Below are 25,965 nucleotides of genomic sequence, written 5' to 3' on the forward strand. Positions count from 1 at the left end.
TAAGCCAGGGGACCGGCACTGCGCGTGCGCAGCGTCTCGTTGCTAAGGCCGCCTCGCTCCCACTTAAGTGAATTAAGTGAGCTTCCCGAGACTCCGTTCGCGACGGGAACGATCGAAGCCCCTCTCTGTGCCTGCGCGCTTCGTGCCCGCGAAGCACCCCTGGCTGTCGCCTTTTTCTGCCCCCAGTAAGAAGCTATCCCCACTGCTCATTTCTTCCTCCAGAAGAACCCCCTCTCCCGGCCCCCCAGCCCCTGGGCGCTCCTGGTTATACACTGACCCTTGCAACCGGCCGCCTTGGGAAGGCAGCAACGGAGAAGCTTCCCGGTGGACGAGGGAAAGAGGGAAAGTAGCCAACCATGTCGAACGCGTAAGTGATGGGCTCCCGGCCACAGTCGTGGGGTGGGCTTCTCCAAGTCAGGAAGCAGCTTGCTTTGCTTCTCTTCTTTTCTTTTCTCCTTCCCTCCCTTCCTCTACTCTTCCCTGCCCTCCCCTCCCCTACGTTTTTACCTCAGGATAGAGTACCCACTCCTTGCGGGCAAGAAAGGTCCTACTCCCCCCCCTCCCCCACACATCCCACCACCCCAATGAAGATGCTCACTTGGCCAAGCCTTTGCTGATGTATTACTAAGGAAACAGTAGTATGTCTTATTATTGCTTTTTAAAATCACACTTTCACAGTAGTTAATGGATTGCTCTGTGAAAACACCCAGAGTCCTGAAATTTCAGTCTAGAAAGAGCTTGAGGAAGCATTATTTTACTTTGCTCTTCACCAGGTCAGGTGGTAGTGATACTGAAAAGAGTGTTACCTAGCCTGGTACCTAGAGTGTACCATTGACACAGCACTTACGTACAGCTACTTCATTTTGTCTTTGTAATGATAATTTCAAACAGGACTACAGTGCTGATGCTGTGGACACTGTTGCAGTGCTTGAAATCTAACACTGACAACTCACCAGCGCCTTATTTCATATTTATGAAGCCTCAGAAGGTCTGTCCGCATCGGCCGTGTTTCCCTGGAAACTGCATCTGCGCTTGGCCTAGAATAGATGCCCACTAAAGTTCTAAACGAACGAATGACTTGTATAGCCACTTTACACAGCAACTCTGTAACACAGGGACTGTTAACATTATTATTTCAGTTTTACAGATGAGGAAACTTAGGTCCAAAGGGCTGAAGTAGCTCATATGGCAAGTAGATGATGCCAAGCCAGCCACTGTAGCTCCAGCCTGCACTCTTACTATTGCTAATTCTATTTTCTAGGCAAGGAAATGGGAGCAGAAAGGTTAAGGGCTTGCCAGGGTTTGGGGGTGGGGGAGATCAGGAATTCAGTTTGGCACCTGTCAAGTTTGAAGTGCCTGTGGGACGTCAAGTGGAAAGCAAATAGGCAACTGAATATTCAGGTCCTGGGTTTAGGCGAGAGGTATATGTATGAAATATAAACTTGACCGCTGTTGGCATATGGTGGTATTTGGAGACATAGAGTGAGTATCAATAAAGAAGAGGTGTAAGGACTAAGCCTTGGGTCACCCACGATAAGAGACTAGGGAGAAGAGAAGAGGAGGCATTAGCAAAGCAATCAAAGTCTTGATTGGTGAGGAAAAAGCAAAATTAAGAAGTTGTGGAGTTCTGAAATCCAGGAAGAAAAAATATAGTGTTTCTAGGAGGAGGAAGTGACAAAGTCCACCAAATGCTCCTGAGACAAGTCAGAAGAGAACTGAGAATTGACTGTTGATCAGCTTGGAGTCTACCAGTGACCTTGATAGGAACTGATTCCGTGGAATGATGGGACAGAAAGATTTATCCAAGTGAGTATAGGAGGAGAGAAATTGTAGACAGTGAGTATAGCTAACTCTCTAAAGGAGTTTTGTCACAAAGAAAAGGAAGTGGGTTGCTAACTAGTGGCAGGGGACACGGGTCCAGAGACAGATTTTCTTTTATGATAGGAAAACAATAGCATGTTTCTGTACCAAATGGCCCAGTGGTAAGGAAAACCGGACAGTGTAAGAGGAGGAGGGAGATGTGGGTGAAGTCCTTGGTAGTCAGAGGGCATGGGATCCAGGGGACAGCTCAGGCTACTGGCTTTAGATAGAGGAGCTCGGCATTTAGCAGTGGGAACAGGTGGGAAGGCAGCATCCAGATGCTACTCGGTGGGTAGATGTCCTGGCAGGGGTCTGGAAGGATGATGGTAGACGGACGATGACGGAGTTTGAGAGGCAGTGGTGACAGCATCTGATGAAATGGGAGCCACAGCCAGGGAATGTCAGGGGGAGGGAGGGGAGATGGTCTGGAGGTCCCATGACCCAACCCTATAACCAGGTGCAGGAAAGCTCTGGGGGAAAAGGGAGCCTCTGCCAAGAGGGTGTCAAGACAGGGCCAGGCCTTCCTTAGAGCAAGAAGACAGAAGGAGTATTCAGGGAAGAAAATGACAGACTAGATCATATTGGCAGAATCAGAAGGTTTTATCATGTGCAAACTAACTTGAGGAGAATTCCCATTTTGCAATATTTAGACTTCCCAGGAAAGTACATAGTATATCTGAATATTCATGTCTTTCCTTCCCCCATGCCCTCAGTTATAAGAAAACTGCCAAGCGGTAGAAATTAGGCTGGTCTTTTTCAACTGTCGTATTGTCTTCACCACCACAATCCCCCTGACTTCAAAATCTGTAACATTTCTGTGTCATATGCTCAAGTCTGAAACCAATCATTTACTTTTTTAAAACCATTAAATAAGCCAGGCTCAGTGGCTCAGCCTATAATCCCGTACCTTCGGGAGGCTGAGGTGAGTGGATTGCCTGAGCCCGCGGGTTCGAGACCCGGCTGGACAGCAAGACCTCATCTCTACAATAAATCAAAAAATCATCCAGGCGTGGTAGCACATGCCTGTAATTCCGGCTACTCAGAAGGCTGAGGCGGAAGGATCGCCAGAGCCCAGCAGGTCAAGGCTGCGGTGGCCGGGAGCGGCCACTGCACTCCAGTCTGGGCAACAGAGTGAGACTCCAACTCAAAAAAAAAAAAAAAACCATTGAATGGTCTCATGGATAAAATACTACCTTCTTTTTACAAGGTGCTTATAACACCTTGTAAATTTCAAGAATTCTTAATTCTTTCACATCTGTTATTCTATCCCACAATAATCCTTCTGGGTGCCCAGAGTTGGTGTCATTATCCAGATTTGTCAGTTGAAGAAGCGAAGGAAGAAGGAGGTTAAGTGACCTGCCAGGGATGAGCTGCCTCGGGAGACAGATTCTGGTGTTAAACTTATAGCACTCTTACCTTTAAAAACCACTTTGTCATAGCCAAGAAAAATAAAAACATGTGTCCACACAAAGCTTGTGTAGGAATGCTAATGGTGGCATTATTCACAACAGCAAACTAGGCAGAAGCAACCCCAGTGTCCATCTGCTGATGAATGGATGAGCAAAATATGGTGTGTTCATACATTAGAAAAGTATTTGGCAGTTAAAAAAAATGAAGTATGGATTATGCTACAGCATGGATGAACTTTGAAAACATTGTGCTAAGTGAAAGGAGCGGTATGATTCTATTTATGTGAAATGTCCAGAATAGTGGTTGCCAAGGGCTGAGAGGAATAGGAAGTAAAGAGTGATTGCTTCATGCGTACAGTTTTCTTCTGGGGTGATGAAAGTGTTCTGAAATTAGATAGTGGTGATGGTTGCACAACTTCGTGGATATACTAAAATCCACTGAATTGTATGCTTGTAAAGAGTATATTTTATGCTCTGTGAAATTATATCTCAATATACTCTTATTAAAAAATCATCTTGCCACATCCCTTGTGTCACATGATCTTCATAGGTACTGGCTTAGACAGAAGAATGCTAAGACTGCAGGGTAGGGATGTTGGGGGTGGGTGCCAAGCCAGATGGTCTGAGGGGAGTGGGTGCCCAGGTCGTTTATGGTCCAGCACTTGCATGATGGGGGTGTAGTCACCTGCAGGTTGTCAGGGCAGCAGGTGGGCAGGAGAAACCAGAGGCATCCCAGGAAAGTAGGTCTGGCAGAAAGAGATAAAGCTGCCTCTCAGCACTGAGGAAAGCAGTGAAGATGCAGGGAGGAACCAACGTGCTCCCACAGCTGTTGAATGCTTCCATCAACTAGCCATTTTTGCCCAATCTCTCCAGATAAGGGTCCCAGAAAGACAGCAGGTGAGGAAGAAAGAGGCTGCAGTCCAAATGGTGGAACAAACCTGGAAAGTTGAAGCCACCAGGATGGTCTTAGGCTAAAAGTTCTATTTAGGAGTCAGCTCTGCATGGCCCTGGGGGTTTCCTGCTTCTTCCACCCTGATTGAAGCCAATGAGGGCACTGACCTGGGTTCCTGAGCTTCGTGGTTGGCCCTGCATCTGGCCCTGCAGGATTCTGAAAGCCTGGGTGTGTTCTCCTCCATCAGGTTAGCTGTAGTTCCCCGTGGTGGAGTCAGCAACCTCCTCAACCCAAGATCCCTTGTTGTTGTTGGGTGTGGATCTTTGTGGGGCTGGAGTCACTCTACCTATGTCCTTACAGTGACAGCCTCCTTAGCGTCTTGTACAAACTTAATACCCGTTGATGTAGTAAATGTCATGAGGTATGATAAGATGCCTTTTACCTTTTATTGTCCATTTCACCCCCACGTTTAAAAGTTATGACTAGATTTATTTATACTCTTCAGTATATTATTACTGAATTCTTAGTAAGACTGGTAATATGTCAGTCTTGAGAATTTTCCGTCTGTATAGTTTGTCTCTTTAAATAGGAACAGATATTACCATCTGCAATGTCCCGATCCTCTGTAGCTAGCATTCTAGAATTTTTTTCAGCTAGAGCCTGTGTGGCTCCCACCATATTAATTCTTAAATATTAAAGGTACTGTGAATGGAGTTTCTTTTTTCATTTTTTTTCCTCCACAATAATTTAAGTCTTGCAACTTTGCTATAAAAATTGGCTTATTTTTTGTTACTGATTTCCTTGGATTTTGCAGTCCTGCCATTTGCAAGCAGTAGTGCTAAAAATATTTTGTATGAATTCCTTACATATCTCCTTCATCCATTTTTACTGCTTTTTCTGAGGGCATATTTCTAACATCTCTCCAATGAAGATGTATTTGGTCTCTGATTTTTAGCATTTTTGAAGAAGTCGTCAGTGTTTGTTCCTTGATGTATGGGGAGGGCATTGGTTTTTTGTTTTTGTTTTTCTCTTTTAATTTTTTTATTTTAAAGATGTGGGATACAATTCAGGGTTAGGTATACAAATGTTTGTTATGCAGGTACCCTTGTTGAGGAGGTGTGCCCCCATCCCCTGGCAGAATCCCACTACTGCCAATCCCGCCTTCCCCCCTGCCCCCTGCGCCCCCATCCCGGCAATTTTCCTGCTACAGCCAATCCTTTTTTTATAGTATTACGATAATTGTTCAAGGTCTGCTTATGAGTAAGAACATGTGATACTCAGTTCTTTGTTTCTGTGATACATCACTCAGTATTATAGACTCTAAGTTCATCCAGGTTACTATGAATTTCGTGATTTTGTCCTTCTTTATGACTGTGTAATATTCTATTGTGTATATGTACCACATTTTTGTTATCCAGTTCTCTTTTGATGGGCACCATGGTTGGTTCCATGTGCTTGCTACTGTGAACAATGCTGTGGCAAGCATACATGTGCAGGTATCTTTTTTATAGAGTGACTAGAGTTCTTCCGGGTATATTCCCAGTAGGGGGATTGCGGGGTCATATGGGAGGTCGATTTTAGATCTTTTGGGAATTGCCACACTGTTTTCCACAGAGGCTATACTAGTTTACACTCCCACCAACAGTGTAGACATGTTCCCTTTTTGCCACATCCTCTCCAGCATCTGTTGTTTTTTGAATTATTGATGATGACCATCCTGACTGGGGTTAGATGGTATCTCAGTGCAGTTTTAGTTTGCATTTCTTTGGTGACTAGTGAGGCTGAGCATTTTTTCATGTATCTGTTGGCTGCTCATATGTATTCTTTTGAGAACTGTCTATTTATATCTTTTGCCCACTTTGTACTGGGGCTGCTTGTTTTTTTCTTTTCGGCACATTTGTAGATCCCAGATGTTAGGCCTTCGTCAGACATATAGTTGGCAAATATTTTTTCCTAGTCTGTGGACTGCCTCCCTGCTCTCTTGATGGTTTCTTTGGTTTTGCAGAGGTTTGTCAATTTGATGAGGTTCCACTTGTCTATCTTATCTCTTATGGTATGGACACATGGGGTTTTGATCAGGAATCGTTTGCCAGTTTCAATTTCCATAAGGGTGTTTCCTGCACTTTCTAAGGTTTTTATAGTTTGAGGTCTTACATTTAGGTCTTTGATCATTTAGAGTTGATTTTTGTACATGGTGATAGGTAGGGGTCTTGTTTTAATCTTCTGTGTGTGGTCACCCAGTTTTCCCAGCACTATTTACTTAATAGGTTCTCCTCTCCCCAGTGGTTGGTGGCAGAGGCTTTGTTGAATATGAGTTGATTGAGAATTTGAAGTTTTGCTTCTGGAATCTCTATCCTGTTCCATTGGTCTATATGTCTGTTCTTGAACCAATACCAGGCTGTTTTGATTATTATAGCTTTATTATAGAGTTTAAAGTCTGGGAGTGTGATACTTCCCACTTTGCTTTTTTGTTTGTTTGTTGTTTTGTTTTGTTTTGTTTTGTTTTTTGCTGAGGATTGTTTTGGCTATTCGTGGTCGTTTATGTTTCCATATGAATTCCTGTACTGTCATTTCCAGGTCTGAGAAGAATGATGCTGCTAATTTAATGGGTAATGCGTTAAATCTGTAGATTGCCTTGGGTAGGATGGACATCTTAACAATGTTGATTCTTCCAATCCATGAGCATGAAAAATTTTTCCATTTATTTGTGTCTTCTTTGATTTCTTTGGGCAGTGTTCTGTAGTTTTTGTTGTAAAAGTCTTTCACATCTCTGATTAGAAAGATGCCAAGATATTTGTGTGTGTGTGTGTGTGTGTGTGTGTGTGTGTGTGTGTGTGTGTGTGTGTATGTGTGTGGCAATTGTGAATGGAATTGTGCTTTTTATTTGGGATTCTGTTTGTTTACTGTTGGTGTATAGAAATGTGACTGTCTTTTGCACATTTATTTTATACCCTGAGACTTTGCCAAAGTCCTTAGTCAGTGCAAGGAAGTTTTTGACTGATTCTCTTGGGTTTTCAAGGTATAGCATCATGTTGTCTGCAAAGAGGGATAACCTGACTTCCTCTTTTCCTGTCTGGACACCTCTGGTGTTCTTATCTTGTCTGATTGCTCTAGCTAGGACTTCCAAAGCTATGTTGAAAAGGAGGGGTGAGAGTGGGCACCCTTGTCTTGTGCTAGTTTTCAGGGGAAATGGATCCAATTTCTGTCTGTTTAGCGGTATGCTGGCTGTGGGTTTCTCGTAGATGACTCTTACTATTTTGAAGTATGTTCCATCTATGCCTAAATGCTTGAGGATTTTTATCAAGAAGGGGTGTTGGATTTTATCAAAAGTTTTTTTCTGCATCTAAGAGGGCATTGTTAATCAGGCATGTGCTGAGGGGTGAGCTGTATTGAGCATCTTCTTGGCATCTATAGAAATAATCTATGTTTTTTACTGGTCCATTGCTGTATTTAGTTAAACTTTTCTTTATGTTGAACTGGCAGGCATTCCTGAGGTGACCTCTCCTTGGACAGAGAGAGCAATTCTTTTGATCTGGACTGTGTTCTGTTTCTAAGTGGAATTTCAGATCTACGTTCTAAACAAAATTAGCCTGTAATTTTCCTCTTTAATGTTGTCCTAGCAGGTTTAGGCTCCAAGCCCTGTTTAGTCCACAGAGCAAGTCAAGCACTTTCCTGTGTTTTATGTCAAAAGTTGTCATGCCTGTTATGTTCACCCTGTGCCCCCTCTCCTGGGTTTACTGTCCCTTCTCGAATTCCAGTAGCCTGAACTTCAGTAAAGTAACACCATGCTCAACTTCTTTATACCCTCCACAATGTTATATTCTCCAGGCAGATGTTCAGTGAGCTGTTGTTGATTGTTGTGCAAAGCCCATCGGTTCCTTGATCATCCATGTTTCTTCCTGTCCTCTCCTGTTTGCTTGTCTTTCCAAGACAGGGCCAGCAGAATGCCAAACTCTTCCAGGTACTTTAAACAGGACTAAGACGTTGCTTTTTGTTGTTCTTTGGAAGGATGAATGTTGTTGTTCCTGGTCAAAAACATCTTTTATTAGTCACTAACTATGCAAAGCATAAATGTCCTGAGTCAAATGGAATTCTAGTTTTCTGATAATAACATTCTTTCTTATAATAAAGTTGTCTGGCAGAGTGCTCTTTCACTAACAATAATTTTAAAAATATTGCTAGGTTTTGATAAACTGGTACTTGAAAGTGTAGGAGATGAAATTCTAGAGGCAGAATTCAGTCTCCTGACTCAGTGGGATGTTGGGGGGTGGAGGAGAAAAAGTTTGGTTTCTTTTTTAGACACTCAATCTTTTTCTTCTTGTGGTATTGTCACATATGTGCCACATGACCCTCCCTTCCTCACTTGCTATCTTTCTGACGAACAGAAGCAATAAAGTTTAGTGTTTCAGAATATAAACTCTGGAGCCCAACTGTCTAGGCACAAACCCTGCATTCAAATCATTAGACTTTGAGCAATAACTTCTCCGTGCCTCAGTTTCCTGATCTGCAAATCAGGCTAATAATTATATCAACCTCATAGGGTTAGTGTGAGGATTACATGAGTTAGTATATGAAAGCACTTAGAACAGTGACTGACAGTATGTAAATGTAAGCTGTTTCTGCCACCACAGCCATCATCACCATCATCATCATCATATAAACCAAAAAGACTTTTCACATAAAGATATGCTTTTAACTTTTGGTCAGAAAGATTTTTTTAAAAAACCCACATATGGTCAGTGCTTCAATAAATGATGGTTCCATTTATCATAGTGAAACATGGCACATGTTCAAGGAATGACAGATGGCGGGAATGGAGCAGAGAGGAATGCTTAGTGATGATCCTGGGAAGGCAGGTGAGAAACTCCCAGTTAAACAGGGTGACTTGAACATGTGGACTTATCTCCACTTCCCCCTGAATTACCTCCAAAGTGGCAATAAAGGATTTAAAAGGCTGTGAACTTATGAGGACAGAGAACATTTGAGCACTTGACAAGAGATATCAAGAGCATGCAGGGGAGGGAAAGCAGAAAGGGATGAGAGGAAATGGAGGAAGGCAGAAAACATGAGACCCTAAGGCCAGCGGATGGGGAGTGAGGGCTGATAAAAAAATAACCAGCAGTTCCCCTGGAAAGGGGAGCTGGTCCTTCTGAGGTCTGGCTGCAAATGAAGGACTGCCTACAGTTCCATATAGGATGAAAGAAGGCCACCAATCACTTATACATCCCAGAGAGCTGTACACACGCGGGCCTTCTGGACTCAGGGATGCCAGGCAAAGTAAGCATGGGACTGAGCAGTCAGGCTGACTGCAAAGAGCAGGTGAGAGCCCTCGGCCCCCTTGACCCTCTTGCTTTTCCATCAGGGAATTGGGGCTGCCTGCTCCCCTTAGAAAAGGGAAAGACCTTACAGATAGACAGTGACATTCATAGGTTTTTCCCTCATCTCAGGAAATCAGTGGTCAGGGCTCTGCACACCCACCCACCACAGTGAAACGCTTTCTCAGGCACATTGAGCTTCTGGTTTACTTTCCAATCCTGGTTCTTAAATGTAAAAGGAAAACCAAAATCTCACCTGAAATTGGGAGCAGGAGAGTCTCTACCATGGATGTCTTGGTCAGGGTCCTGGCAGGAAAAGGAGGCATTCTCATCAGGGTCTAATAAAGGGGACAGAGTCTAGGGAAACCAGCAAAGGATGGAAACCAGCAGAGCCCTGGGGCTAGCCACAACAGAGTCATCACTACCCTCGGCCTTTGGTGGAAGGATGTATCTAACCCTTGTCTCTCTAGGGAGAGAGCAGGAGAGTACATACCCTCATTATGCTCTTCTCCCACCCTCTGACTTCCTGTGTGTTCCTTGCACCAACTCAACTCACTGAAATGAGGACAAGGGAACACTGCTAGTGCAGTCCATAGAGGTCAGCCTCCCAGGCCACAGTCTCCACATCACTTCTTACATTGCATCATGGTTCTAAGAGTCTTCATTGTTGCCTTTAGCTGTAGTTCATGCATTTTCTTTTCATTGCTGTGTAATAATCCTTTGATGAATACACTGTAATTTATTTATCCTTTCCCTTATTGATGGACATTTGGGTTATCTCTAGGTTTTTGCTATTATAAAAAATGCTGCTGTTATCATTATTGATGCATACTTACAAGTTTCTGTAGAATATAACTGTTCATTCATAGGGTATGCACATGTTCAACTTTATAAGATAATGCCAAATTACTTTCCAAAGTGATTGTTCCAATTTGTACTCTACCAGCTGTGTATATGGACAAATCAGCTAGTTAGTCTGGATATCAGCTACTTCATCATTTAAATGAATATAATTATACTGGCTTCATAGATATAGTGAGGGACACCTTTATGTCAGTTAAACAAATGATTTGAAAGCTATTTATTTGATAATAATAGTGATAGTCATATTCAAAAATCACATATACACCATAACAGGACATAAATGGTCTAGAAAGCCTTGTAACTACACTCAGTATTCTTAGGTCACACTTGATTATGCATTATATTTTGTTATACCAGACGCCCAATATGTATGCCTTACAAAGTGATTTTTATTAACTATAATTTCTAAATTCTCTATCTTCTCTCAGAATGTATAATAAGTTGTGGCATCAGACCCAAGAAGCCCTCAATTCTTTGCTTGATACAGAGTCTCAGAAGATGGTAGAACCACAAAGAAATCAAGTTTTAATCTTCCAAATGTTAGCCACCTTCTACATAAAATATGTGCAGATCTTTAGAAACCTGGAGATGGTCTATGACCAGATAGTCCATCCACAGAAACGAATACTGATCCGCAAAATCCTGGATGGAGTGATGGGTCGCATCCTGGAACTGAAGAATGAGATGGTTGAATTGGAATTAACTGAGTTTCATTATTTCGATGATATCTTACAGGATCTAAAGTTGGCTCCTGTAAGTACTCTGTTGTATTTTTTCTTATTTGCTTATTTTTGTTGTACATAAAATATGTAGGCCTGTGTCCACTACTCCACAAACTTTCTAGACATATGTACTAGTTGTTTGGTGGATTGGAAATCTAAACTTTTCCGTTCAATTACACCATGCTGTCATGGACAAGAATTGGGTTCCCTTCGATTTTGGTGCAGGTGAATCTTTGCACAGTTCTTGGGTCTGCTAAACACTGCAGTTGTGGTGTCATAGCCCTTCAATTTGATGGCCATCCTGACTGGAATTAAGTGGTATCTCAATGTGGTTTTAATTTGCATTTCTTTTCAGTGAGGTCTATTGAAATAGAGTAAGCTGACCCATTCATAAATATCCTGTAGCACAACCCTGCCAATATCCAATAGCAATGCCCTCTGTTTACATGGGAAATCTCTCTTTGTACCCTGTTGGTTGTGGGTTCTTTACTCCTGATGGATGCATCGCCTCCTTTGCTTTGGGTCAGTGATGACCAAGGGGGATATATGGCTTACATGGCTGTGAGCCTTTGATCTTCAAACTCCAAAGAAAGGTTCCCCCTTTCCCTACTCTTCCCTTTCTGCTTCTCCTTCTCTTCCCCCTGCTTGCCTTCCTCCCCTCCCCTATTCCTATTTCATCCCCCAGTCCTCCCTAGCTCCTCCAGCTCTCTTTACTGGCACCTGGTAACCACAGTGCCCTACTGGGGGCACTTGGCCCCTACTGCTGCCCTCTGACCTTCCCTGCTAGGTACCTGGGACCTCTTCTAATGATACTCTGTTTGGTGGGTCAGCCAGGAGCCGCAGGACACCTTTCCTAAGTGTCACGGTCCTGTGAACTTACCCTTCAGTTTGAAAGGAACATTTCCTTAAAATAAAAAGATGAAAGTATGTAATTTTCCTTTTTTATTTTTATTTTTAAATTTTTTTATTTTAAAGATGTGGGATACAATTCAGAGTTAGGTATACAAATGTTCATTATACGGGTTCCCTTGTTGATGAGGTATGCTCCCGCCTCACCCGGCAGTTTCCCACTACTGCCAATACTTTTCTTATAATATTACTGTAATTGTTCAAGCTCCTCTTATGAATGAGAACATGTGATACTCGGTTCTTTGTTTCTGTGATAGACCACTCAGTATTATAGACTCTAAGTCCTTCCAGGTTGCTGTGAAGTTCAAATTTTGTCCTTATTTGTGACTGCGTAATATTCCATCATGTATATATACCACATTTTTTTTATAGATGGGCAGCACAGTTGGTTCCGTGTTTTTACTATTGTGAACAATGCTGCAGTAAACATGCGTATGCAGGTATTTTTTTCAGAGAGTGATTTGGGTTCCTCTGGGTATATTCCCACTAGGCAGATTGTGGAATCGTATGGAAGGTCGGTTTTTAGATCTTTTAGGATCACCAAACTGTTTCCCACAGAAGTTGTACTAATTTACACTCCCACCAACAGTGTAGAAGTGCTCCCTTTTCCCCATATCCTCTTCAGCATCTGTTGTTTTCTGAGTTATTGATGATGGCCATCATGATTGGAGTTAGGTGGTATCTCAGTGTGGTTTTAATTTGCATTTCTTTTCAGTGAGGCTGAGCATATTTTCATGTTATCTGTTGGCTGCTCATATATCTTCTTTTGAGAACTGTCTATTCATATCTTTTGCCCACAAAGTATTTACTTTTGTACACGAGAGTTCAATGTTTCTTCCCTTTGAAAATATTGGGACTTTCATAAAGGTTATGTTTCTTTCTGGGATAGACTTACCTAGCATTATTAGTTTATTTTATCAAAGTAGACTAATGAAAATAACTGTAAGGAATAAAAATGTTGAGGATCATTCCAAAACTTCTATGTTTATTACATTCATTTATAAGAGAATGAATGAAACCACTGGATTTAATATAACCAAGGGAATCCTACAGTGCCTATGTCAGGCCCCTGCCAGCCTCAAATAAGAAGAGGTCGTCTACTCAAATGAAAAAAAACGAACAAAATAATTCTGACAATATGAAAAAACAGAGTTCTCTAACACCTCCAAAAGACCACACCAATAAACCCTAACCAAAATGAAATTTTTGAAATTTCAGACATAGAATTTAAAAGGTTAATGATAAAATTGGTCAATGGACTTCAGGGGAAAATTGAAAGCCAACATAAAGAAATTTTAAAAAACTATTTAGGGCATGGATGAAAAAATTTCCAAAGATATAGACACCTTAAAAAAATAAGCTGAAATTCTGGAAATGAAAGAAACATTTACAGTGAAAACTACAAAAAACTGCTCAAAACTGCTCAAAAAAATCCAAGGAGATACAAACAAATGAAAAAAAACATTCCATGCTCATGGATAAGAAAAATCAACATTGTTAAGATATTCATCCTACCAAAAGCAATCTACAGATTCAATGCTATACTCATTAAATTACCAACATCATTCTCCTCAGACATGGAAATAACAATACAGAAATTCATATGGAAATATAAACAACCACAAATAGCCAAAACAATACTCAGCAAAAGAAACAAAGCAGGCAGTATTACACTTCCAGACTTTAAACTTTATTATAAGACTACAGTAATCAAAACAGCCTCGTATTGGTGCAAGAACAGGCATATGGACCAATGGAACAGGATAGAGATTCTGAAAGCAAATTTTTTAACCAACTCATCCTTGACAAAACCTCTACCAACAACTACTGGGGAGAGGAGAACCTCTTCAGTAAATAGTGCTGGGAAAACTGGCTGACCACATGCAGAAGATTGAAACAGGACCTAAATGCAAAACCTCAAACTATAAGAATCTTAGAAAATTCAGGAGACACCCTTACAGAAATCAGAGTAGGCAACCAATTCCTGATCAAAACCTCAAATACCCATGCCAAAAGAGATAAGATAGGCAAGTGGGACCACATTAAACTGAAAAGCTTCTGCAAAGCCAAAGAAACCATCAATAGATTGGGGAGACAGCCCACAGAATGGGAAAAAAAATTTTGCCAACTATATGTCTGGCGAAGGCCTAACATCCAGAATCTACAAAGAACTTGAACATGCTGAAAGGAAAAAAACTAACAACCCCATTAAAAAGTGGGCAAAAGATATGAATAGACACTTCTCAAAAGAAGATATACAGGCAGCCAACAGACACTTGAAAAGGTCCTCAGCCTCACTAATGATCAGACAAATGCAAATCAAAACCACATTGAGATCCCACCTAAGAATGGCTATCATTAATAAACAACAACAGATGCTGAGGAGGATGTGGAGAAAAGGGAACACTTCTACCCTGCTGGTAAAAATGCAGACTAGTTCAACCTCTATGGAAAACAGTGTGGTGATTTCTAAAAGAACTAGAAATTCACCTTCCATATGACCCAGCAATCTTTCTACTGTAATATACTCAGAGGAACTCAAACCATTGTACAAAAAAGATGCCTGCATACGCATGTTTACTGCAGCACCGTTCACTATAGCAAAAACATGGAGCCAACCGTGCTACCCATTGAAACTAGACTGGATTAAAAAAATGTGGTATATAGACCTGATGGAATATTATGCAGCCATAAGGAAAGACAAACATATGGACTTTGTAGCAACTTGGATGGACTTAGAGTCTATACTATTCAGTGACCCACCACAGAAACAAAGAACAGAGTACCACATGTTCTCACTCCTAAGTGGACCTGAACATTTACCATAATACTATAAAAAAGGGATTGGCAGTAGTGAGATACTGCTGGGGTGGGGCATGTGACACAACATCAATAAGGGTAGCTGATCTCAAACAGGACCAAAGGGAGGCCCAAACTTTACCTGCATGATGTCCACTTGTATACCTAATCCTGAATTGTACCACACATCTTTAAAATAAGATACTAAAAAAAAAAAAAAAGAAGGAGGTATAAAATGAAGGGTATAAAATAAGATACTAAAAAAAAAGGGAGGAGGTATAAGAAAGAAGGGAAGTATAAAATGCGGTGAAAAGTTTTAACAGTAGGCTAGAACAAGCAAAAGAAAGAATCTCAGAATGTGAAGACAAGGCTTTTGAATTAAACCAATCAGAAAACAATACAGAAAAATGAATCAAGAGAAAAAAACAGTTTCCAAGAAATGTGGGATTATGTAAAAGAATCATAAGTGTTTCTGTAGAAGAAGAAGAAGCAACAGGTTTGGAAAACCTATTTGAGGGAATAATGGAGGAAAATTTCCCTAGCTTTGCCAGAGATCTAAACATCCAGTTACAAGAAGCCCAAAGAACCCCCAGAAGATTCATTGCAAAAAGGTCATCTCCAAGGCATATAATCATTCAGCTATGCAAAGTTAACGTGAAGGAAGGAATTCTAAGAGAAGTGAGACAAAAACATCAAATAACTTACAATGTAAACCTATCCGACCAACAGCAGACTTCTCAGAAGAAACCCTACAAGCCAGAAGGCATTAGGGCCCCATCTTCAATCTACTCAAACAGAGTAACTGTCAGCCACGGATTTTGTATCCTGCAAAACTAAGTTTCATAAATGAAGGAGAAATGAAATATTTCAAAGACATGCAAATGCTGAGGGAATTTGTCACCACTAGACTGATGGTGTACAAGAAATACTCAAAATACACCAGTAGAAAAATGCAGGAAATCATAAAGTCTACAGGCTTTATGGAACACCAACACAATGGAGAAAATAAATAAACAAAGCAACAAGATAACAACCAGTATGGTGAATAGGATTGTACTTTACATATCATTAACCCTGAATGTAAATGGTCTCAATACCCCACTAAAAAGATATAGACTTGCAGAATGGATTAAAAAATATAACCCAAATATCTGCTGCCTTCAAGAGACCCACTTAACTCACAAAGACTCCTATAAATTCAAGGTAAAGGGGTGGGGAAAAATATACCATGCAAATGAAAACCAAAAATGAACAGGAGTAGCCATTCTCATATCAGATAAAGCAGACTTAAATTAACAACTGTTAAAAAAAAAAAAAGATGGAGTCGATCATACTTAGTGATTTATCACAGAAGCAAAGAACTGAGTTCCATATGTTCTCACTCATAAGGTGACCTTGAACAATTATAATGCTATAAGAAAACGATTGACAGCAGTGGAAAACTGACAGTGGAGAGGGGTGGGAGTAGCAGTTGAGGGAAAGTGCTAGGGGAGGGAGCGGCATACCTCATCAACAAGGGTACCTGCATGATTGCTGTTTATATACTTAACCCTTAATTGTACCCATCTTTATAGTAAATAAATAAATAAATAATAAAAAATAAAATGAGATTTCCTAAAAAAAAAAGACAAAGATGGCTACTATATAATGATAAAGGGATAAATCCAATGAGAAAACATAATAATTTTAAATAAATATATATACCAAACACTAGAGACCCCAGCTTTATAAAACAAATTCTACCAGCCCCAAAAGAAATAGACAGCATTACAATAATAGTGGGAGCCTTCAACATTCCACTGACAACAGTAGACAGATAATCAAGGCAGAAAGTCAACACAGAAACATAGGAGTTAACCAGGACTCTAGAGGAAATAGAACTCACAGAAAACTACAGAACATCCTATCCAAAAACTACAGAATATACATTTTTCTCATCAGCACATAGAAGATTTTCCAAGATAGACTATATGCTCAATAAATTAAATTAAATTAAATCATATCAAGCACCATCTGAGACCACAGTGGAATAAAACTAGAAATTAACTCCAAGAAGAACTCATGAAACCAAACAAAGACATAGATGTTAAACAATTTGCTCCTGAATGATCCTTGGGTCAGCAATGAAATCAAGATGGAAATTTAAAAATTTGTTGAAATGAATGACAACGAGAATGAAAAGAAAAAAGATAAATCACTGGATTTAATCAGATATACTTTGCTCACTCAAGTGAGAATATGAACAACAGCTTAGGATTTATGTGAGACAAATAGTCAAAATCATACTCCTAAACTTAAGAAAGTAATATTAAATCTATTAATTTAATTTCAAGGATGTTGAATAATATCCCTAAAGTTACGGACTAATATGTGTGCGGACTCTATGTGTGGGCTCCTTCGGTGTTCCCCTGCTTTTCATATTGCTCCAACCAGCCCCTCCGCTCTGGTGGCTGTATCTTCTTAAAGACCACAAAACTCTGCTATAGTGATGCAGACCACCAAGCACTGGGAGGAATGACAAATGAGCAAATATCATCTAGGAAGCTTTTGTTGCAGGGGGACCATTTGCAGTGATTTCCACCAGTGCTGGGAACAGTGATTGAACCATATGATGTCACTGAAGTCCACATGGTCAAGGGTTCATCCAACAACAGCAGCATGAGCTCCATGCATTGTGCCCTGGCTAGAAAGACAAGCATGCCAACCCTGTGCAGCCCATTTCTGCCTTTCAAGGTGGAACCTTGACCAACTCACACCCTCTGTGTTTGGCCTCTGTGGCCCTCGCCCTGTAGTTCACAGTTCTTCAATGATTTGTTGGCCAGCACCCAGCTATTTGTCCAATAGGACCCTGTGCCCATGACAACAGTGGATTGGTTCAGGTTTGGGATTGGTTCATAAATGTGCCATTCTTGTTGTTCCCTGAGATTCTGAAACCAGAACAAAGAAAGTGAGACTAGTTTCTTTCTCAGGATCTGAACTATAGTCTCCCAACTTGTCAGTAGTTGGAACCATTGTTAACCAGATGCTCTGAAGAATGAAGGGAACCATTCTTCAGGGAGAAAGAGGGAAAGGGAAGACAAAACAGATTCACCAAGAGCTACAGAGATAAATGGCAGGCAGAACCCTGAAGGCATTGTCATCCCCAGATGTATCCCTGTTGTTGACAAACACCTGTTGTGCTTCTGCCCTTGGTTCCACAGTCCTAAATCCTTCCTTAGCCTGTCCTTCTTTTAGATAAACTTGCCAGAAGACTCTTTGTGTAACCTGCCACATAAGGACCTTTTCCTAATTGGTTTACCTTATGTAAAGAAGCATGTAGGGTGAGAGGGTTGCTCTGCTACCAGAAGTTTCCTGCGCTTCACTCCATAGAGAATGGGAAATGCCAGGCATCTGGAGTGAACATAAAATATATCATGGGTGGAAATCCAGCTAGCAATATGTCTTTCCCTCTCTTCCACTCTCAGTTGCTCTATTTTCTCAGCCTCAAAAGCCTACCTATAATGTTATGTTCCCAAATGGACCATATGGAGCCATAACAATAGATTTTTATCTTAAAAGTTGTAACAGTACAACACTTGAATGTGCTTTTGGACAAATAAAATCTCATAAAATAAAAGTATAGTCATTCTTCTCTGTCTGCCCTCTGTCCTGAGGTCATACTCACCCACTGGACCCTGGCAGTTCATTCTCAGATCACTCCCAAAACTCCATCAGCCTAAGAAAATGTTAATGTTCAGAAACCATTGCCACCTCCCAGAAGTCATGGGAATACTGTCCCACCAAGTCCTAAAAACGTCACCACCCCCCCTTAGACTTTAATGCTTGTTTAAGGGAAGGCCTATTCAAAATTCCCTGGTTTAGAGGGTTGGCATAGGGAGTCACACCCAGAATTGCAGAAAGTGGGAACTGATGCTGAAGACAAAAATCTTTGCTTCCCTGGTCAACTGTTCTACCAGAAAGCTGCCAGGCAGGTCTGACAGCGTATCTAGGATAATGTTTCTCAATGGGACTGGCCAAGGGCCTACTCATATTCTTGAGTAGTACTTCTACATTCCTGATTATTGAACTTGAGCTGGCAAATACTCATCTGACCTCCACTGATTTGAGTATTTGGTAATATGCACAAGTGAAGGATAGACATTCATATTGATTCTGTAAAAAACAAGTTTCGTAATAAATCAAATTAATTTTATAAATAATTTTGGTAATGAGACAATTTTCATAAACATAAAACCAAATAAGTAGAAAAATTGTGACCATTTACTTACAAAGGATTGTTGCTACTAATGATAAATATTAGGTTTAATTTAAAGATCCCTGTAGCTCAGTACTTTGCTATTCCAATTTGAATCATTATTTTAGATAGAATGAGATAATATTATACTTCTTTAAAGGAATTCATTAAGTAATCATTAGATAATTGAGACCTAATTGATATGAATTCCCGAGGTTTTTACTGTAATGATTAAGACAAGGCACAGGATTATGATTTTTCTTTTGACCTTGTGTGTCCTTAGCTGTAATAAATTCTCTTCACTCTGCTGGCCTCCTCTCTCTTAAATGAGGATGGGAATGAAAGCAAATCTTTTTGATGCTCATGTCCTTCATGTATGTTTTAAATGGATTCAAGTCCTGGAATCATGATTTTAAAAATACACTTTTGTTTATTCTTTCTCTTCTCTAGCAACAACTAGATATTCCCATACCCAAGTATTTTTTGAGGGAGAAGTTGGAAGTAATAAAAGAGAGAGAGAAAATTCTCGCACAAATATTAGCTGACACTGGATTATACACAGCTGATGTGGTTTGTATACCATTTTAACAAACATTATTCTGTAATCTATAGAACTTTCTTTTTATGCGGCTTCTAACTGCATGAGAATGAATTTAATTGTTTTCAATTTAAGAGAGAATCACCCCCATTGTTGTACAGTATATAAGAAGTTGCATAACTTTTGGATGTGTGTTTAGTGATAGATAGTCATTATTTTTCCAGAGCTTAGATATAGATATCAAAACATAATGCTTTGCTACTTAAAGCAGTATCTCTAAGACTAAGGCAATTATCAAGTCAGCTTAATTTCCCATCTCAAATTACCTAGCTAGAATCAGATGCTAAATGCTGTTCATATAAAATAATTAAGTGCTGACATAACTTACTAGAAACTTGAAAACTACAACACTTTCTAAAATTTCTAACAATGCTGATTGACCTTTTATAACTTCATGTTGAGTGACTCTTAGATCACCTTCAATGGACTATCTATGGAGAAAGAAGAAAAAAATGTCCTTAAAGATCCCTCCTGGAAAGCAAAGGGTAGAATCTGATTAGTTCTATACCCCGATACTGCCTTTGTCCCAGTATTTGTGCAGCTCCACTTTCCTCCCACTTTCACAGCTGTCTCTGTCCTGAATCTCATTACCTCCTCCTGGATTCTTGTAGTAATCTGCCATGCAGTCTGCTAGTGGGCAGTCTTCTTCTGGTCTTTTCTACATGACACTGTCCTATCCACCTTCTGGCAGAGCTGCTTACATATTTTGGTGACTTGTTGCCTATGAAGTTACTGCCTCACTTCTTTGGCTGGTCTTCATGATCCAAACAGTAAGAGAGCAATTGACCCTTCAAGCTGGATGGTCACTTAAGAGTAAAAGGAGGCACTATGAGTAACTATACTGAGACTGCAGGTAGAGACCAAGATATACAGAATAGACTGGCACATGCAGTCTTTCTACAAATAAGCCCCATTGGGTACTGCCACCCTGGGTCATGGTATTAAGGAAGATTTCATGTTTATGCTAGGGATGGTAGAAGGAAAAAGTACCCCTTCTGCCTGCCTCAGAAGACAGGCAAAGTACATTCCCTGTATCAGCCAGCCTGGTGCTATCTCTTGTCTTACATATCTGTCCATCAAAATGATACCCATTCTGCAGAACTCACCTTCAAGAAACCTTTCCTGACCCTACTGTCTCAGTCTGTTTTGTGTTGCTATAACAGAATACCATAGACTGGGTAATATAGACATAGAACTTTATTTTACTCATGGTTCTAGAGGCTGGGAAGTCCAAGATTGAGGAGTCACATCTGGTGAGGGCGTTTTGCTGCATCCTAACATGGTGAAAGGCATCACATGGTGAGAGAGTACTTGAAGCAATAACAGCATTAATTCATTTGGGTAGGCAGAACCCTCATGACCTAATCACCTCTCAAAAGTCTCAACGCCCTTGATTGGGAATTAAGTTTTCAACACATGCATTTTGGGAGACAAACTCAAACCATAGCACCCACCTAACTCAAGACTAACTCTCCTTCCTGTGCCCATCCCCCAAACTACTGGCCCCTTTTCTACATTATTAATTCCTTGAAGTCAATTCCAAGGCTAACTTACTTGGGAGTCATCTAGCCATCCTTTTGCCATTGGGCTTCTGTGTCTGTGCTTTCTGTCCATCCATCAGTCAGAACAAAGCACTCAGACTTCATTTAATTCCCCGAAGGAATCCTTTTGCACTGAGCAGTGATGAACACTACAGAACTCACTGAAGTCTTTACAGGGGAAGATGGAGATGGGAGGTGATTGTATCATACACTTCAGTAAAATCCTTAAAATTTTTCTTTACTGTTTCCTGTGCCTACTGTCCCTCTTTGGTCATGCTGGGTCAGCAGAGGGGAGGTTTCTCACTTCCTTTCATCTTTGGCTTCTAGGCTTGGCCAGCTCCTTTTACCTCTATTGGATAGAGTTGTTCTTCTCAACCCCGGTCTTATTTCAGATGTGCTAGAGTCTCAGCAAGCCATGAGGGCTTCCAGTTGACAACCCCTGGGCATCTACTATGACTTTCTCATGCCCTTTGGTGCCTCACTACCCCCTTCATTTTAAACTGCTTATTTCTGACCATATTACAATATATATCTCAAGAAGAATTTTGATAAATGAAAATTATTATCCATCTCTTACATTTGTAATGTGTAATATCCACGATTGGCGCCTCCTTAGAAGTTCAAAATCCCTCAAAATTATTCAATAATGACTGATTATTTTCAGAATGACAGTATGGAATCAAAAACCAAAATAAGTACAATACTTACTAGTATTTTCTGGATACTATATGCTTAAGTGCTTTTATATATATCAACTGACTTAATGGTAGGATAATGTTCATTTTACTCCAACATGTGAAGCACATTATTGAAAATGTGTGCTCACTGCAAATTTGTAGCCAACAAAATCTTACTGAAAATATAACTCAAGGGATTGTTATGTGAAAGCGGTTCCTCATAAGCAACCATATTCTCTGTGCCATATTGAGGAGTAGTGAATGGTTTAGTGGAAAGAGGGTCAACCTCCATTCAAATTAGCTCTTTCTCTCATTTATTATCCATGGGAACTGTGTAAGTTACTTTGCTTCTTCAGGCTTCAGTTTTCTTAACTCTGAAGTGGTCACAATACCACCTGCCTTGGAGATTGCTTTTGTGGATTTGATGAGCTTATATGTGGAAAGTATCTGGCATCTATAGGTTCTCAATAAATGTCCCTTCCCTCTCCTTCTCACTCCCTCCTTTGATCCCTACATATGGAAGTGATTGTCTGGGGGAGCCATAGCCCAGGTGAGAACACTCCACACTGGAGGCCTCAGTGCCTTGCACCTCACCCTGCTGTGGCAGCCATCGCTGCCCTCTGAGGCCTGGAAATGGATTCTGTTTTTCTCGCTTATGGGCTCTCCTTTCTGCCTCCAACCATGTATGGTCATCCCCTGAACCAGGCCACCTGCATTGCTTCTCTCTTGCTCCAGGGATAGCAGTGGTCCTCACCCCTGAGCCCGCTCAGAGCTCACACAAACCTTGGGATACACGCAGAGCCCTTGCTCTTGTCCCTGTTTTCTCAAAAAATGGCACAGCCCCTCAGCTAACTTTGTCACTTCATACCCCATTAGAAGACTTCCTAAAATGTTTTACTGCACAAACCCTGATTTTTCTCAATTTTAACAATACTCATCGAGTTTGGATATTTTAAAACTCAAATTTATAGATACTGGAAGGCATTTTACATATAAAATAAAATGTCCCTAAAATGATTTTAACATTAGTCATATTCACTGGGTCATTCTGTAATTGATTTTAAACTCAGCATTTTACTTCATGTACATTTTACATATTAAATTCTTATATTAGAGCTATATTTTTAATGTCTATGTTTCTACTATTAAGTTAATGAACTATTGATAGCAATTTCAAGTTTTACTGAATCCATTTTATTGACATTTTAAGTATAACTTGCTGCCGATCTAAATAGCATGGAGCTAGTTGGTATTTTTTTCCGAGGGGTAGAGGAAAGCTATGGGGTCCTTAAATTTGGGATCACAGCATGAGCATGGCATATTATCAAAATATACATAATCTGTTGGGAAAATGAATAATGTTGAGCAGCTCTTACGCTTTCGATTGTCTGCAGGGACTTTTAGCAGAGTAGTGTTAGAAGTAAGGTCTGGGGACATGCAATGTGTCTGGGATCAGTTAATGTGATTAACATGCTTGAACATTGATTTATCTTAACTTTTTTGCAGAAATACTATATAAAGGCTATTCCCCTTGAGGAGGCTGTTAAATTAATCCAGATTGCTGAGAGGGCCCGACAAGGTCGCCTAAGAGCATTATTCATGAAGCAAATCTATCTCCAGGAATACAGAGCAAAGCAAGCCAAGCTACTCAGTGAGAGAATGGCAGATACCGGGGCTGCTGCACTCCGTATTCAGAAGGTACAGTTGTAGGGCTCCTGGAATTGGGGAACAAGGTGTCTTACGTGCTAGAGATGTGTACCAGCTTTCAGGGGGTGCTTTGAAATGCAAACCCCAAATCCTACCTTTAGTAGAACTGGATTAAATTCTGGAAAGATTTATTAACTTACCCTGAGGAAACCATTAACTAAGCTTAGTCACATTTTAGAGCTTTTATGGTAAATAATTATTAAACTATAGGCATTTGACTCATATATTGTTAAAAACCATTGATAATTGTTGCTTGAATTGTTGAAAGAAGGTTGAAAGAAAATATATATTCACACACAGACATATAATTACAAAAGCAGGGAGCAAGTCTTAATATCCAGTAGCTTGCAGAAACATATACCATTTTTTTAAATGCCAGCAACCATCACTAATAACCAGAACCTCAGTGTTTCTTCTAGAAGGAATCTTTGAGGTTTTCTTCCCTCAATCAGATTAGTACCAATGACTTGTGCTCTGTCTTTTTTCAAATGGAGTCTAGGATTACTTACAGAAAATGCAAAAGAAGGCAAATTAGGTTTGAGAGCAAATAAGTATAAGGACATAAAATTGAGCTAGAAGATCAGGACTGTTTGTGCCTGAGTAGGAATGGGAGAGGGAGGTGTGTAGGGATGGATAAGAAATTGATTACTTTCAAATTTCTGTGGGAATATAAAGTGTTAGCACCTGGGTTCAAAGCTTGAGTTGTACAAATTTTGTCAGTTACTATGTTATATTTCTCCACATTACTTTGGATTTTTTTTTTTTTTTGAGTTGGAGTCTCACTCTGTTGCCCAGACTGGAGTGAAGTGGCTGCTCCCGGCCACCGCAGCCTCGACCTGCTGGGTTCCAGTGATCCTTCCGCCTCAGCCTTCCGAGTAGCTGAAATTACAGGCGTGCACTACCACGCCTGGCTAATTTTTTGATTTATTGTAGAGATGAGGTCTCGCCTGCCCAGGCGGGTCTTGAACCTGCGGGATCAGGCAATCCACTCACCTCAGCCTCCCAAAGGCACAGGATTACAGGCTGAGCCACCGAGCCTGGCTGGATTTTTTTTTATAACCATAATGTACCCGTCCTTAGATCTCACCTCACACTCTTGCTATCTAGAAGTTTTGCTGGAAAAAACCCAGGTAGGGGAATCTTGCTAATGAGAATTATAGGTCAGTTCTGTGGTTCATTCTTTTTTAAAAATTTTTTTGACTGTGAACACAGAAGAAAAATATTCCATCAAAACATACATGCACACTGGAGTTTATAATCATTATGACATTTGTGACATGCTGCTTTTATGGGAGAAGCTGCATAGCAATGTTTTCTTTATATTTTTATGTACTAAACAACTAACCATTTATTTGTTTTTAGGTTTGGCGAGGTTTCCATCAATGTAGGGAAACTGAAAAACTGAGAGAAGAGGAGATGATATTCTTGGGTATGGTAAGTTTTCTTATAGACAAGATCTTGTTTTCTTAAAGACGATAGAATATCCAAGACTGTGTCTTCTTTGGAGAATTTTTTGAGAGAATAAACGAAAGAACAACAAATTACTTAAGGAGATGGAGTCACCTGTATTGTACAGAATCCTGGCCCAGGGTAATCCAAAGAGATCAGAGTTGTATCCATTTATATGTCTCTGTGCACGATATGGAATGCTCCAAATGTGGAAACAGGCTCCAAGCTGTCACAATCTACTATCCCCATCTGAAGTCAACCAGACACACTATTAATGACAGTTATAAGAATGGGTTTGCACTGATACAGTGGGGTTTTTGTGTGTATGTTTGTGAAGGAAAGGGAGTCTCTGTGCTGATTACTGAATCTTAAATTTGGAAGGGTGTATTAATTATCTACTGCCACAAACTGAGCAGCCTAAAACACATATTTGTTGTCTCACAGTTTCTGTGGGTCAGGGATCTGGGTATAGGTTAATGGGGTCCTTTGCTCAGGGTCTCACACGGCCGTAGTCAAAGTGTCAGCCAGGGCCGGGGGCTTATATGTGGCTCAACTGGGGAAGGATCTGCTTCCACGCTTGTGTGGTTGTTGGCAGGATTCTGTTCCTTGTGGGTTGTCAGACTATGGACCGTGGTTTCTATGCTAACTGTTAGCTGGAGGAAGTCCCCAGCTCCATGCCATGTGGGCCTCTTCGAGTGGCACTTTGCTTCATCAAGGCCAGCAAGGGGAAGAGGGGTTGTTTAGAATCTGCAGCTTAGACTCTTATGCAAATAATTTCAGAAGTGGCATCCCGTCGCCTTTGCCTTATTATATTGGCTAGAAGCAAGTTATAGGGCTCACCCATACTCAAGGGGAGGAGATCACAAGAGGATATGAGAACCAGAAGGCATTGGTCATAGGGGGTCTGTCACTAAAGATTTTTCTACAGTATCTGCATCATCAAAAAGGCTGGCTTGTACTCTATCTAAGCCCCCCAAACACAAAACTCC

General features: G+C 40.6%; 1 protein-coding gene across 1 annotated transcript; it reads left to right on the forward strand.

Moving 5' to 3' along the window:
- Nucleotides 1-362: 362 nt before the first annotated feature.
- On the forward strand, nt 363-24,961 carry LOC103256790 (IQ and AAA domain-containing protein 1-like; the record flags this gene model as incomplete). The annotated part of the gene is made up of 5 exons (XM_008054552.2): nt 363-367; nt 10,769-11,093; nt 19,455-19,574; nt 23,327-23,518; nt 24,890-24,961. Coding segments are annotated over exons 2-5 (708 nt in total), but the record flags the coding sequence as incomplete, so codon positions are not given.
- Nucleotides 24,962-25,965: the final 1,004 nt, after the last annotated feature.

This window comes from Carlito syrichta, unplaced genomic scaffold (assembly GCF_000164805.1).
Source record: "Carlito syrichta isolate Samal-C Ts95f unplaced genomic scaffold, Tarsius_syrichta-2.0.1 Scaffold296491, whole genome shotgun sequence".
Lineage (NCBI taxonomy): Eukaryota > Metazoa > Chordata > Mammalia > Primates > Tarsiidae > Carlito > Carlito syrichta.